The 13,584-nt window shown below is 39.7% G+C and overlaps 1 protein-coding gene across 1 annotated transcript in view; it reads right to left on the minus strand.

Moving 5' to 3' along the window:
- Window positions 1–233: 233 nt before the first annotated feature.
- The window catches only part of kcng4a (potassium voltage-gated channel, subfamily G, member 4a), a 29,911-nt gene continuing 16,560 nt past the window's right edge, over window positions 234–13,584 (minus strand). The window contains exon 3 of the mRNA XM_017465635.3: window positions 234–1,702. Coding sequence (XP_017321124.1) covers window positions 827–1,702 — 876 coding nt within the window. The 3' untranslated portion in view covers window positions 234–826. The remainder of the gene's footprint in view (window positions 1,703–13,584) is intronic.

The following is a 13,584-nucleotide window of genomic DNA, read 5'->3' on the forward strand; positions in this document are numbered from 1 at the left end:
TGCATTGTTAGATGTCAGATACAATGTGCTGGATTGCGGAGCCAAAACAACATTACTTCTGTCTAATTACTTATAGACTGTAGAGTCGGAGAAAGCCCATGTGTGTGTGTGTTATTTCACACGAACCCAGCACACGTATAATGTGTGCGCATCGGTAATGTTTTAAACATCAGAACAGATTAGAAGACTTTCAACGAACCAAATGAAAGATGAAAACAGCACAGGGAAAGTGCTGGGATAACTACAGCCTTTTATTTGGATCCATTATGGGTCAGTCACTGCTGTGTGTCCAAAATGCTACAAAGGAATCGCAAGACTAAATGTGCCTAGAATATATTTCTTTCTTGACAATATAAATGTAGCACTGATGTGAGAGCAGTATCATATTAAATCTTGAACAAACCAATATAATATGCTAGCTTGTGTCGATTTTAATTGGATTAAACTGAAGGAAGAGCTCACAATGACACAAGAAATCAAAAATGATCTAGGCTACTATCATTATAGCATGACAAAGCCATAGCCATGACAAATTGGGACGATAAAAATCATCTGCATGGTTTAATAGGCTCGAGGCCAATTATTAAATCTGAAAAAGGTGTTCGATCCGAGCTGAATATGTAAACTGCAGTATTTCAATTAGAACTAGTCAGCTGATGGCTGATGGAAGACAAAATAGCCTGATTCACATGGTGAAAGTCTCTATAGAATTTTTTGTTGATTTTTTTTCCCAAACAGAGTGGTCCTTATATCCTTTCCTTCATGTGAAAGGTTAGAAGATCAGGAACCACTACAAAGTCCACACTATCAATAGTGTCAATAGTCTCTACATGGGTCCTACTGGTAACAAGTGTCTGATATTCCCTGACGAGTCTGCACTGTTCACTAATAAAGACGTGCCCTCAGTGGATCCAGCCTTTTCAGGATCTGGATGGAGAGCCAGTATAGGTGGAGGATGATCCCCGCTTCTTTCTGGCTCCTCCCCGAGTCTGTCCACAGCCTCAGCTGTGGCTTTAGCGCACTCCTCCTTCATGATTCGCTGGTGCTCCTGTTTGAGCTCCTGGTAGGAGCGTGAGAACATGTGGAAGATGGAGGTGGCAGGGAAAGCCATGATGAGGATGCCGCTCAGGATGCTGCTGAGCGCCACCACCTGACCGGGGATGCTACGCGGCACCATGTCGCCATACCCTACTGTCGTCATGGAGATAATGGCCCACCAGTAGGTGGCGGGGATGCTGCTGAAGTCCTGATCGCCAGTTAGTTCACTCTCCGCCAGGTGCACAAGTGGCGAGAAGAGTGTCACGGCTACACACAAGAAGAGAAGCAGAAGGCCAAACTCACGCGTGCTTCGGCGCACGGTCAGTCCCAGAGTCTGCAGGCCCAGTGAGTGCCGTGCTAGCCGCATCACGTATAAAATGCGCAGTGCTCGCAGCATTCGCAATAAGAGGCCCAGCTTGTCCAGGTAGCCCTTGCCTGTGGATGAGCGTTCTTGGTCTATCCCCGTCTCTTCCTCGTCTTCATCCACAGCCAGGGAAACGTAGTAGGGCATGATTGCCATGGCGTCGATGATATTGAGTGGTCCTCGTAGGAACTCCAGCTTGCTGCGTGCCTGCAGGAAGCGTAAAACAAACTCCAGCGAAAACCACGCCACGCACACGGTCTCCACGATGAACATGTGGTAGCACTTCTGAGAGCACTCACCCTGAAAAAGGAAAGAAAGAAAGAACTTTAATTCCTACTATTAATTAAGCTTCACCTAAATGTAATTGGGTTCAATTAAACACAAGGAGAGTCTTTAAAAGGGTCCACTGATTTGAATGTGAATTAGTGAGAGTGGCAAAGGTATTTGTGAGGAGAGATAACATTTAGACAACACAGTTGAGGTCAGAAAAGCAGGATGTGTCGCTGAGAGAAAGAGTGGAGAGATAAGATGAGATAGACATCAAATCATTAAAGAAACGGCTTTGTTTACTTTCGGCATTGAAGTCACTTTAAACGATAAGTCTAGTCGAATCAATTAATTATCCCGGGTCAAAGGTACATCCGCTTTACTGTGGGAGAGAATACAGAAGATAAACAGATTACTGTGCCCTCTAACTGCCCTCTCCTGAGAAAGCCAAGTAAATACTGAAACCATTCAATCAATCTTTCCGCTCTCATCTTTTGTTCATTTTCTCTCGCACTTGCTTCATTCTCAATTCAATTCAGCTTAATTTTCTCACCTTGTTCTGCAACACTTCAGAAGCGAATTCGTTGGCGGTAAGAAGGACGCTATGCATGTGAATGAAGCCTGGCACCTTCCCTAATGCTGATTGTCAATTTCTCTGTGCTAATGCACTTAAAATTACCTTATCTCCATGACTGTTGTTTCAAGAAATGTCAATGACATCTCATTCCATCCATGAGGATCAATCAACTACTGCTTCAATCACCATGGTGTCTACATGCTTGTCCTTGTCCTTTATAAAAAGGCAAAAATCTTCAGAAATGGCAAACGTATTAGGGATGGGACAAAGAATCGACTCCTTTTGATGTTTTGTGATTTAGTATTCATTTATGCACAACACATTTATATTTATCTTAATACACTTAGAGAACACTTTATTAGGGACACCTGTACACCTACTAATTCATGTAAATATCTAATCAGCCAAGCGTTTGGCGGCAGTGCAATGCTTAAAATCATGCAGATACGGGCCAACAGCTTCGTTCACATCAACCATCAGAATGGGGAAAAATGTGATATCTGTGATTTTGACCGTGGCGTGATTGTTGGTGCCAGACGGGCTGGTTTGAGTATTTCTATAATTGCTGATCTTCTGGGATTTTCACACACAACAGTCTCTCGAGTTGGTGCATTAAAAAAAGAAAAGAAAAAAAACCTTTGGTGAGTGGTAGTTCTGCGGACAGAAACACCTTGTTGATGAGGGAGGTCAACGGAGGATGGTCAGACTGGTTCGAGCTGACAGAAAAGCTACAGTAACTCAGATAACAGATAACCATTCTGTACAATTGTGGTGAGCAGAAAAGCATCTCGGAATGCTCAACACATCGAACCTTGAGGTGGAAGAGCTACAACAGCAGAAGACCACATCAGGTTCCACTTCAGTCACCCAAGAACAGAACAGCTGCACTGAGCACATGTTCACCAATACTGGAAAGTTAAAGACTGGAAAAATGTAGCTTGGTCTGATAAATCTTGACTTCTGCTGAGGCACACAGATGTTAGGGTCAGAATTTGGCATCAACAGCGTGAATCCATAGACCAAACCTGTCTTGTGTCAACAGTCCCGGCTGGTGGAGGTGGTGTAATGGTGTTTTCTTGGCACAATGTTTTTTGAGCCCATTAATACCAGTTAATCATCACTTGCCACAGCCAATGTCACAATGCCATAGTCTATTTGAATATTGTTGCTGACCATGTGCATCCCTTCATGACCATAATTTGCCATCTTCTAATAGCTACTTACTGTATGATAATTCACCACGTCACAAAGCAAAAGTCGTCTCAAAATGGATTCATGAATAAGACAGTGAGTTCAGTGTTCTTCAGTGGCCTTCCTAGTCACCGGACCTGAATCCTGTAGAACACCTTAAGGATGTGGTAGACTGGGAGATTCACAGCATGAAAGTGCACCTGAAAAATCAGACTCAGACTGGATTCATGAATATGACAATGAGTTCAGTGTTCTTCAGTGGCCTTCCCTTTGGGACATGGTAGAATGGGAGATTCGCAAAGTGCACTTGAAGAACCTGCAGGAATTGTGTGATGCAATCAAGTCAACATGGACCAGAATCTTAAAAGAATGTTTCCAACATCTTATGGAATCCATGCCACAAAGACCTGAGGCTGTTTTGAGAGCAAAGGGAGACCATACCCAGTATTAGTATAGTGTTCCTAAGTAAGGGTAGGAATACTAAGGGTATATCCCAGTAAGGGTATATTACATTAACATAATTATATAAAAAAATTATATTGACATATTTGAGTGTGTGTGTTTTTCATTTCTGACAAAGAACAAATACTAACATTAAGCCTAACGTTCTTCATGATGGATGAAAATCATATCATAATAGAATCTTATAGAAATAAAAATTTAAATGCATCAGGATCTATAAAAAATGGTTTATATCATGTAATCATAAAACTGCATAACAGCATCTCGGCACTCTCGATCAAAATCTAATCGGACTCTAAGGTGCCTACAGATTTCAACCCCTAGAGTAGATTACTGCAATCATGAGTTTGTAATAAATGTCACCATAAAACAGCACAGAAGATTATAATAAGAGGATATACTTTTGTCGTTAAGTGTTTGACAGAAGACAGCAATACGGCACGGTCTTTGTGCCTAAAATGAGCAGTTGGCATGTGTGACCATGAATGATCATGTTATCTTTAAAACAGATACAGAGGAATGATTTAAGTATCTAAAATCCACCACGTAGCCCTGTTGAGTGGAATTACACAATTGTTTTTTTCCTTTTATTGGTATTTAAAATGGTAAAAGCTTTAGCCTTGAAGCTCTATAGTGAATATTCCACAAAAAATGCCAATGTATGAGGCATATTGTATACTGTTTTAATAAAGAAGGCACAATGAAGAACACAAACTATTCAAACATTCAAAAATATTAACATATCCATCATTTTTCGTTTAAAGTGCCAGGGCAGGGCAGCTTATTTCTCGGTGCTATCGTCGCTGTATGTTTGATAATTTGACTCATTCTGAGGCGATGTTTTTTCTCCCACTAGCTCGATTTAGGCCAATTCAAACGGGATGTTTTTCTGAAGTCTTTTTTTCTTTGCAAAGCCTGAGATGTGCATCACATACAGCAGTAACGTTCCCAAGCATTTCAATCCATACCAGTTGCATTAGAAGCATGCTGTGCTGCAATTATTATCTTTTCTTTTCATTTCATTTGAATCACACAATCACACTTTCTATATGCTGAGACATAACTTGCACTTAGTTTGTATGTACAGCCAAACACAACTATTATTAACTCCACAGTCCAGATGATTCTTTGGCTATGCATGGGTAACGTGAAGTACAATGAGCTTCTGAAAAGTGCTATTATGGCATTAAAAAAAACCCCCAAAACATTTTAATTCAATAGCGCCTTTAAAAAACCACAATACTCAGTAGGCGGACATCTTAAAATGAAACTGTGCTTTAAATGATAGTCTATTAATACACTAGCCAAAAAGGTTTGGCCTTAGATGTATACCTAAAAAAAGAAAAGAAAAAAAAAGAAGTCAGTCTTGATCTTATTATTCTGATTATTCTTAGGACCCAGCCAAAAACACACACACGCACACTAAGTACTAAGGTCAGATGCTAACCCCTCTCCTCAACAGATAATGAAGCCAATGGATTGCCATTTTCTTGTAATTTTCATTGTCATTTCCTGTAATTATCGTCTAATACATGGGTTCACCTGTTGAGGACACAGCAAAGGCTTGCTGTGTCATTGTAATAAACTAATAATAAAAGAAAAACTAACCGAGGAAAACAGAATGTGTAAATGGATTTTTAATCAGTTTAAACAGAAAAAAAAAAGGAAAAGTGAATTTCCATGCCAAATTTGCTGGCTTAGTAAAATAATCTATGGATGATTACATATTTTTATACCACAGCGTGGCTGTGGTTTTGCCTCTCTATCTCTGTTGAAACGTAAACTTGCAAGTTACTTGCGGTGTTATTTTTTTATGTTTTGTGCTTCGGCAGTGCCCCTCTGCGCAGATGAATCTGATGGTTTGAGGTATTCGTATGGGTTGTATATTAAATCCAATACTTGAATACTTGAGGTGGCGGCGGATACGGTTTTCTTGGAGTAGAGGTGAATTGCTCTCTTTCATAGCTAGCAGAAAATAAGTGCAATTTACCACACTGACCATAACAAAACAAACAAACAAAAAAACAACAACATAGGAAACTCGATATCTAGCTGAATCAAGCGAACAAATGCGGTAATGTTAGCGAGTCACCTATTAAGCCACTGAAATGTCTTACTTGTTCAATAGAAAAAAGCAACCTTTGCATCAGTCTTCAACGTTCACCACCGCTCAAAAGCCATGCCGATATTTATTCTCATTTTAGCACGCGCTCTGTCGCTTTCCGTTTCCGACTGGAGGAAAATCATGTATTATTAAAGCTGCAGTACTGAACTTTTGCCTCTCCATCTCCATCTCTGTTGAAACATAAACTTGCAAGTTATTTGCGGAGTTATTATTTATTTATTTTTTTTACGAGGTTACGAGGTTTCTTGGTTTTGACAACAGCTGATTCCCTAGATGCCAACAACGATTGGGTTTAAAACTATCCAAATTAAAGCAACCATCTAAATGGCAAGTTTAAATTCTAAGCAACTGTTGTAAAAAAGCTACAAACACTTCACCATCCTCAGCACAAACACACATAGTATAGTAGCTCTTCTTCTTTCTGTTTACGGATGTGACGTAACCACGCAAAGGCGAATGACGTCAAACTGACGTTTCCCACGAAATCCGACCCGACAGCTCAAATTATAAATCATCAGGGTAAGGAAAGGAGACACTTTTGAACACTGATTTTTTTTTTACATACTTGCTCAATAATTGATTTTTGTTCATTTTTAGCCAAAAATCTTTCATACTGCAGATTTAAATATGAACTCTATTACATTATTACATTTCCATAGTAACAGCTTCTACATGGACTTGTATGGCAGACATGCCACATAAACAGATTAAAAATGTGCAATAGTTGTTATTGTGAAGGTGTCTCTGAAAACATTTTTGGAAGGAGTCTCCAGTGTCAGCACTTTGTAACAGTCAGAGGTAAAGCTGTTCTGACACGGGAAAGTCTTCCGGATAGAAGGCTCTTTTGGAAGGCTGGGAAATATGAAGATATATTATTGATATTTTTATCAACTATGTCACACACACACACTTTTCTAATATATTGGAGGTATCATGATATCACTTTTTTTTGTTAAAGCCCCATTGTGAGGTATTCCTTACATATCATACAAGCTTAATGCATAGTGTTGGTGTGTGTGTGTGTGAGAAAGCGAGAGAGAGAGAAAGAGAGAGAGAGAGAGAGCTCATGTAAAGTGTACAGTATATGGGAGTACCACTGCAGAACAGAGAGAATAGTCTTCCATACAAAACTGAACTAATGAAATGAAGTAGTCTGCAAATGTGGTGCTGGAGGACAGCGTTCAGTGGGATGAATAATTGGAGGAATGCTGCAATTCAGAAGCAGATGCTTGCTTCTTTTTCTAACAATCACAGAGCAGCTTGTTTCATCTCACTGCACAACAAACTGATTAATACTGCCTAAATCAGCTGTGTGACTGACAACGAGAAAGCAAACTTGCTGGCAATTATGCAGAGAAAGAAAGAGAATAAACACAGCAAAGCAAACATATTATTCATGACAAGAGTCATTATTTGTACGAACGCCAGAGATAGAGGTTGGTGCATGTCCCCAGTGGAAATGACTTATCTCTGCTCAACCATGTACAGTTTCCTTATGTTCAGAGCAAGACTTTTTGTGCATGCAAAATTCACTCTCAGTGCAGTGAACTGATGATGATCAATGCCAGGTGCTTTTTCTTTTTTTTGGTTTAATGGGTTTGCCTAAAGTAGGAATCAGTGCACAAGAGGAAGAAACAGAAAATGAAATTCTGTGTGCAAGTGTGCATATTTGTGTGAGACAGTGAGAGACAACGAGAGAGATAGAGCGATAGAGAGAGATTCACAAAGAGAAAACTGCACTTTCCTCACTGAGGTAAAATGCAAGCACAGGGCTTCTCACTGCATGAAACAGCACACACATGGACTTTTATTTCATCATCAAAATCATAAATAAGCTACTCAACAATATCTAAAGATACACTTCCTCTCACACACTTAGTATATCACTCACCAATCATCCCCAATGCCTATTATCCCTTACCTCCCTCTTTTTCTCTCATTCAAATATCTGTCCTGTGCAAACATGCCCTGCCAAGACCTGCATTATTTGGATCTGCCTAGAAAAACCAAAGTCAGGAAATAGTTTAGGTCAGCATATTGCTTTTTGTTGCTTTCTAATCCTCGCACTCTGCTGGAAAGCTGGCTGAAAGGTAAGTGGGGGGGGGGGGGGGGGGGGGGGGGGTTGGTCTGGGCAATCAGTCAGGATGTTGCTTCTCTAATACATACACAGTGCAGTGAATAACATTAAGGTCATGGTGTAATTTTAGACAAAGAAAATAGAAAGTCTAAGCCCTCAGTCCCTATCTAAAACAAGCAGAACCGAGACACATCTAACCTAAGATATAACAGTTCTCTCTCCTAACACACACACGCGCGCACACAGACACACGCACACACGAACAATATTCTGCTTCATCCCAAACTGAAAGCCTTAATCTGTGTAATCCTGCAAAATGCAGGGCGCTGAACTTATCTCCTAAATGATGCTTTATAACAGAATGAAGCTCCTCTCACTCCAGTGCATTAAAGTCCATAACCCTAAAGTCCATAACCCTCTCTGTTCCTCCACAGAGAGACACTTAAGGCGCTTTGCTTTATAGAAAGAATGTATAGTATGTCGTGCAAGCAATGAGGAAATATTTAAAATTTCTAAAATTGTACATGTTCGTGTGCATCTTTGTGTGTGGACTCATAGCACGTTTCTTTCCATCAGGAGATCTTTTAACGGGAAAGGTATTTCGAAAATCCTAAATGTGACTGAAATGTAATGTTTAAAATGATTGCCATCAATCAATTACCTAAAACAAAACCACAACAAGAGTGGTTGCTCTTAAACTACAAACACTGACTCTTCATATGCAATAAAAAGAGGCTGAAAATGTTTTTTGTGGGTAAACCCTAGCCTACAAACCTAAAACCATGTCATTGTGGATTTTTTTCCTATAACAACGCAGTCTGTTGTGTTTTAGTATTTACATATATATATGTTTAATACATTTAAAGTGTGCCATCAGTACATTAAGCACTGTATTGCATGTCTTAGCATACTAAAAGCAGCAGTGGACAAAGTACTAAGAAATGTGTCAAAATCTTACTCAATTAAAAGTGAAGTATCCAGATAGAAATGTACTCAAGTGATAGTTGCTACTTTTAAATGTAAGTAAAAACCCCCCCACAAAACTATAGAACTGATGAAATTATGTTAATGTCATGGTTTCATTTGAAAAGAAACTTTTGAAAAGAAACCTGTACATATCTGTTCCTATACTTTTGTTCACCCAAACACTTGGAAATAAAAGCTGAAATCCTAAACTCTCATCTCATATCCATCTTTTGATCTCAAACCCAAATGTCTTTGGTGTATAGCATAAACAAATGGATCGGCCTTGCCGTTCCAATAGTTTCGGAGTGGGCTGTATATGCTGAACACTTTACTTTTCTACAGCATGATTTTGGGAGCCTGGTTAGTCTTGCCAGCTTTATTTATACTGCACATTTATAGACAACCAATTATGCAGCACACAAAAGTTATTTGAGTAAACCTGTCCGAAATCTCTTCTACAAATAAAAGTGTATAATGCATTATAAATGTTGCATCATACTGGATTACAAGTTGCTCACATAAAAATCTTTTTACTTGGTAAAAAAAGTTTACTTGGCATGTAGTGTACTTTCTCATTAAATACACTCAGAACTGCACATATATCAAAGGTAGCAGGATTGTGTTTTCACTGCAGTCAAACCTCAACCAAGAGAGGAAATATTCCAGAGTGAGTCAAACACACTAAACATTACATATCTGAAAGCACCCTGAGACCATAGAGAATATTAAATATACACGTCAATCTTGCCTCCTCCTCCTCAGCTGCCCTGACAGTGCATAGTGCTTTGAAAAAGTATTTTTTTTTTATTTGCCCCATCCTCTTTCACTTACTTCTAGGACTAGGACTTACTCCCATGTTTTGGATCATTGTCTTGCTGCATAATCCAGTTGCACTTGAGTTTCAACATACGGACTGAAGACCGGACATTCTCCTTTAGGATTTTCTGGTAGAGAGCAGAATTCATGTTTCCCTAGATTACTGCAAGTTGCCCAGGCCCTGAAGCAGAAAAGCATCCCCACACCATCACACTTCCTCCACCATGCTTTACTGTAGGTATGATGTTCTTTTTGTGGAATTCTGTGTTTGGTTTACACCAGATGTAACGATACCCCTGTCTTCCAAACAGTTCCACTTTCGACTCATCAATCCACAGAACATTCTCCCATATGTTTGAAGATCATAAAAGTGTGTTTTGGCAAAATTCAGACGAGCCTTAATGTTCTTCTGAGTTAGCAGTTGTTTTCGCCTTGCCTTTCTTCCATGGATGCCATTTTTGCCCAGTGTCTTTCTGATCGTGGAGTCATGAACAGTGACCTTTATTGATGATGCGAGAGAGGCCTGTAGGTCCATTGATGTTGTCCTTGGGTATTTTATGACTTCCTGGATGAGTAGTTGCTATGCCCTTCTAGGAATTTTGGAAGGTCTACTACTTCTGGGAAAGTTCAGTACTGTGCCAAGTTTTTGGGATGAGAAAGATGAGAGAAGAATGAGAGCACAGTGAGTTCACATAGAAAGTAGGTCCACCTCATTGTGCTTATTGTTCACCTGTTCAATTACCCAGCAGCAGGAGCAACCTTAACCCGAGCTCTCACTCACATTAACAAACACCAAAGATGCCATTTCAGGTTCATACTGATTCATCTACAGCTCTTGGGGTTGTGACTCCACTGTGCTGAAAAGAAGTGTCTACAAAGACTTTTGTGAAAATGCTGGCAGGATTTTGATGAAAGAGTCATTGACATTTCACAGCAAAAGAATAAGAAACGACTTCAAACACGAGTGGGTCCTCATTTTATGAGAGACTTTCTGCAGTTAAGGCAGGCTGCTGAGGTGAGATTATTGTTAATCACTGTTTAAAATTGCTTAGCTCTGTGAACATAAGGTGATTTACAGCCAATTTAATCAGTGTAGAGCTGCACTGACTCCTCATTAACTTTCAGTGGCTGACATATGAAAGTTGATTAAAAAGTTATTTAATGGCAACTAGGTGGCATAAAATAAAATAAAAAACAAATGAGACAAATAACAAAGAATGTTCTGAAGTGCTGTGAGAGTGGTCTGTAAATGTGCTCTGTAGCTCTCTGAAATAGTGTGATTGCATCATCAGTACTAGTTCATACTGTTGCAGAGCTGCCATGGCTGGCGAAAAGAGCTGTATTATGATGAGCTGTGTGTGTGTGTGTGTGTGTGTGTGCGTGCTCAAAATACATGCATGTCTTTTGATGTGTGTTTTGCCTGAAGACAATGCCTCGGGGTTCAAAGTGCTATAGGAAGCAAAGCTGACCTTCAAACACTTTACATACACAAACACAATAATGAATAGATCCTGACGGAGAATTATGAATTATTGGTAGTGGTTAGCATGTTTGCCTCGCACCTCCGGGGTTGGGGGATCGAATCCTGTTTCCGTCCTGTGTGTGGAGCATGCAGGTTTTCCCCGTTCTTCAGGAGTTTCCTCTCTGGTAGTCCAAAGACATATGTTGTAGGCTGTTTGGCCTTTCCAAATTGTCCATAGTGTATGAGTGTATATGTAATTGTGCCCTGCGATGGGTTGGCATGTGTCCCTCACTTCCCTGGGGCCCCGAGTTCCCTGGGATAGGCTCCAGGCTCCCCAGTGACCCTGTGTAGGATAAGCGGTATGGGAAATGGATGGATGGAAGAATTATTGGTATCAGCATAAATCATGCCAGTTAAGCACTGATAAACCATCTTTATAATTTGGGTAGGATAACTACATTAACGAATATATATAAGGTTTTGAACAACAATCAAACTCACTGCAGGCATGAGAGGGGTGCAAATTTATGAGTAATGCTAGTTTTATTGTTTTCTGCTGTTTTCTGCAAACTAATGGCAGACTGATGAAATTTTTTGAGTACAATCATTCATGTTACTTCCTACATATTAAGCAAGAACTCAAACATGGCAGGGTGTTTGTTATAGGAACATAAATTGATGATTAACCTACTGTCCACTGTGTACTGTGTGTACTGAGGCAGGCGGTGTGATGGGAGGTTCTGTTGTTTATTTGAAAATGAGATATTAGCCATTGTACAGTATCACCAAAGCCCTGTAAATGTATTGTTGTCTGTTTAGTCTCTGTTCATACAATTATATCACAATTATATTATAATTATAAATATATATATATAACTAAATTTTTAGCTCGTCCAAATTGTCATATCGATTAGCCCATGAACGAATCCGCTTGCAAAACACAGGACACTTGCTGCAGTCTTCAACATCTAACAAACAGGATAAGTAACATTATGTTTGGTCCAGTGGCTCAGCCTGAGTGCTCGGTGTGCTTAAATGTGTCTCTTATGCCACATTACTGTAAATTCCATTAGCCAGGTTCAAGTCCTGAGCACATCAACAGCTTCTTCGTGATGCAGTACATGTTTTTCTGTGGTGATTTAAATGTTTGTTATCTTAATGAACTATCCATCAATAGCCAAGTCTATCCTAGTTATTTAGTGATTTGGTGATTATTCTCATGTGGTCGCCATCTTTGGGACTGAATTTATGGCTCTGCTGCACGATATGAACGTAAGTAGGGGTGAAAGATGGCTATTTTTTCCTCAGCTTTCTCCGGAAGTCAATAGGCCATGATCCTTATGCAGTTCCCTTATGTAGTCCCCAAAAGTGCTGCTGAAAACATACCAGATTTTTTTCTTATATATATATATATATATATATATATATATATATATATATATATATATATATATATATATATATATATATAGAGAGAGAGAGAGAGAGAGAGAGAGAGAGAGAGAGAGAGAGAGAGAGAGAGAGAGAGAGGCAGTTTCTCTGATTTGGAGAGTGCATCAAAACATTAAAGAGCACAGAAACCTAGTGGCTCTTCCTGTCTGGTGAGTGAAGGAACTCAGGGTTTCATGAGGGTTTCATGAGAAGGAGAAAAGCTCTGAGTCAGTATCAGCTAACAAACTAGCTTTTGCTAATGATAGCCATACTTGCTGCTGAGATAAACTTCCCGGGTGTTTCATAATGTAGCGAGCTAGCTAAATATAGCTTTGAGACAGTATGATTGCTACACTGCTGCTAGTTGACGATGTATGTAATTAGGTGTATCAGGGCAGTCAACTATCAATATATGTTAATTTAAGACTCCTCAGATATAGAAACCGATGCAGTCAGTTCTGATTATACAGCGTGATGCCACATCAAATGATAGCCAGTGCTAATGCAAAGGAAATGGTTTAAGTGGTATTGTCAGTTGCAAGAGCTGAGAGTGGAGAGAGAGAGAGAGAGAGAGAGAGAGAGAGAGAGAGAGAGAGAGAGAGAGAGAGAGAAGGAGAGAGAGAGAGAGAGAGAGAGACAGAGAGAGAGGCAGCAGACTCCATTCTAGTAAAGTTGACGCAGGTGATGAGACAGACTATGACTGTAATACAGTATGTAAGAACTATTTGTCATATCTACCTACATAATTTTTTTCTTCCTTCACCACCCTGTTCACTATAATCAGCCAAGGAGACCTACAGTTAATCCT

Source organism: Ictalurus punctatus, chromosome 4 (assembly GCF_001660625.3).
Source record: "Ictalurus punctatus breed USDA103 chromosome 4, Coco_2.0, whole genome shotgun sequence".
NCBI classification, from domain to species: Eukaryota; Metazoa; Chordata; class Actinopteri; order Siluriformes; family Ictaluridae; genus Ictalurus; species Ictalurus punctatus.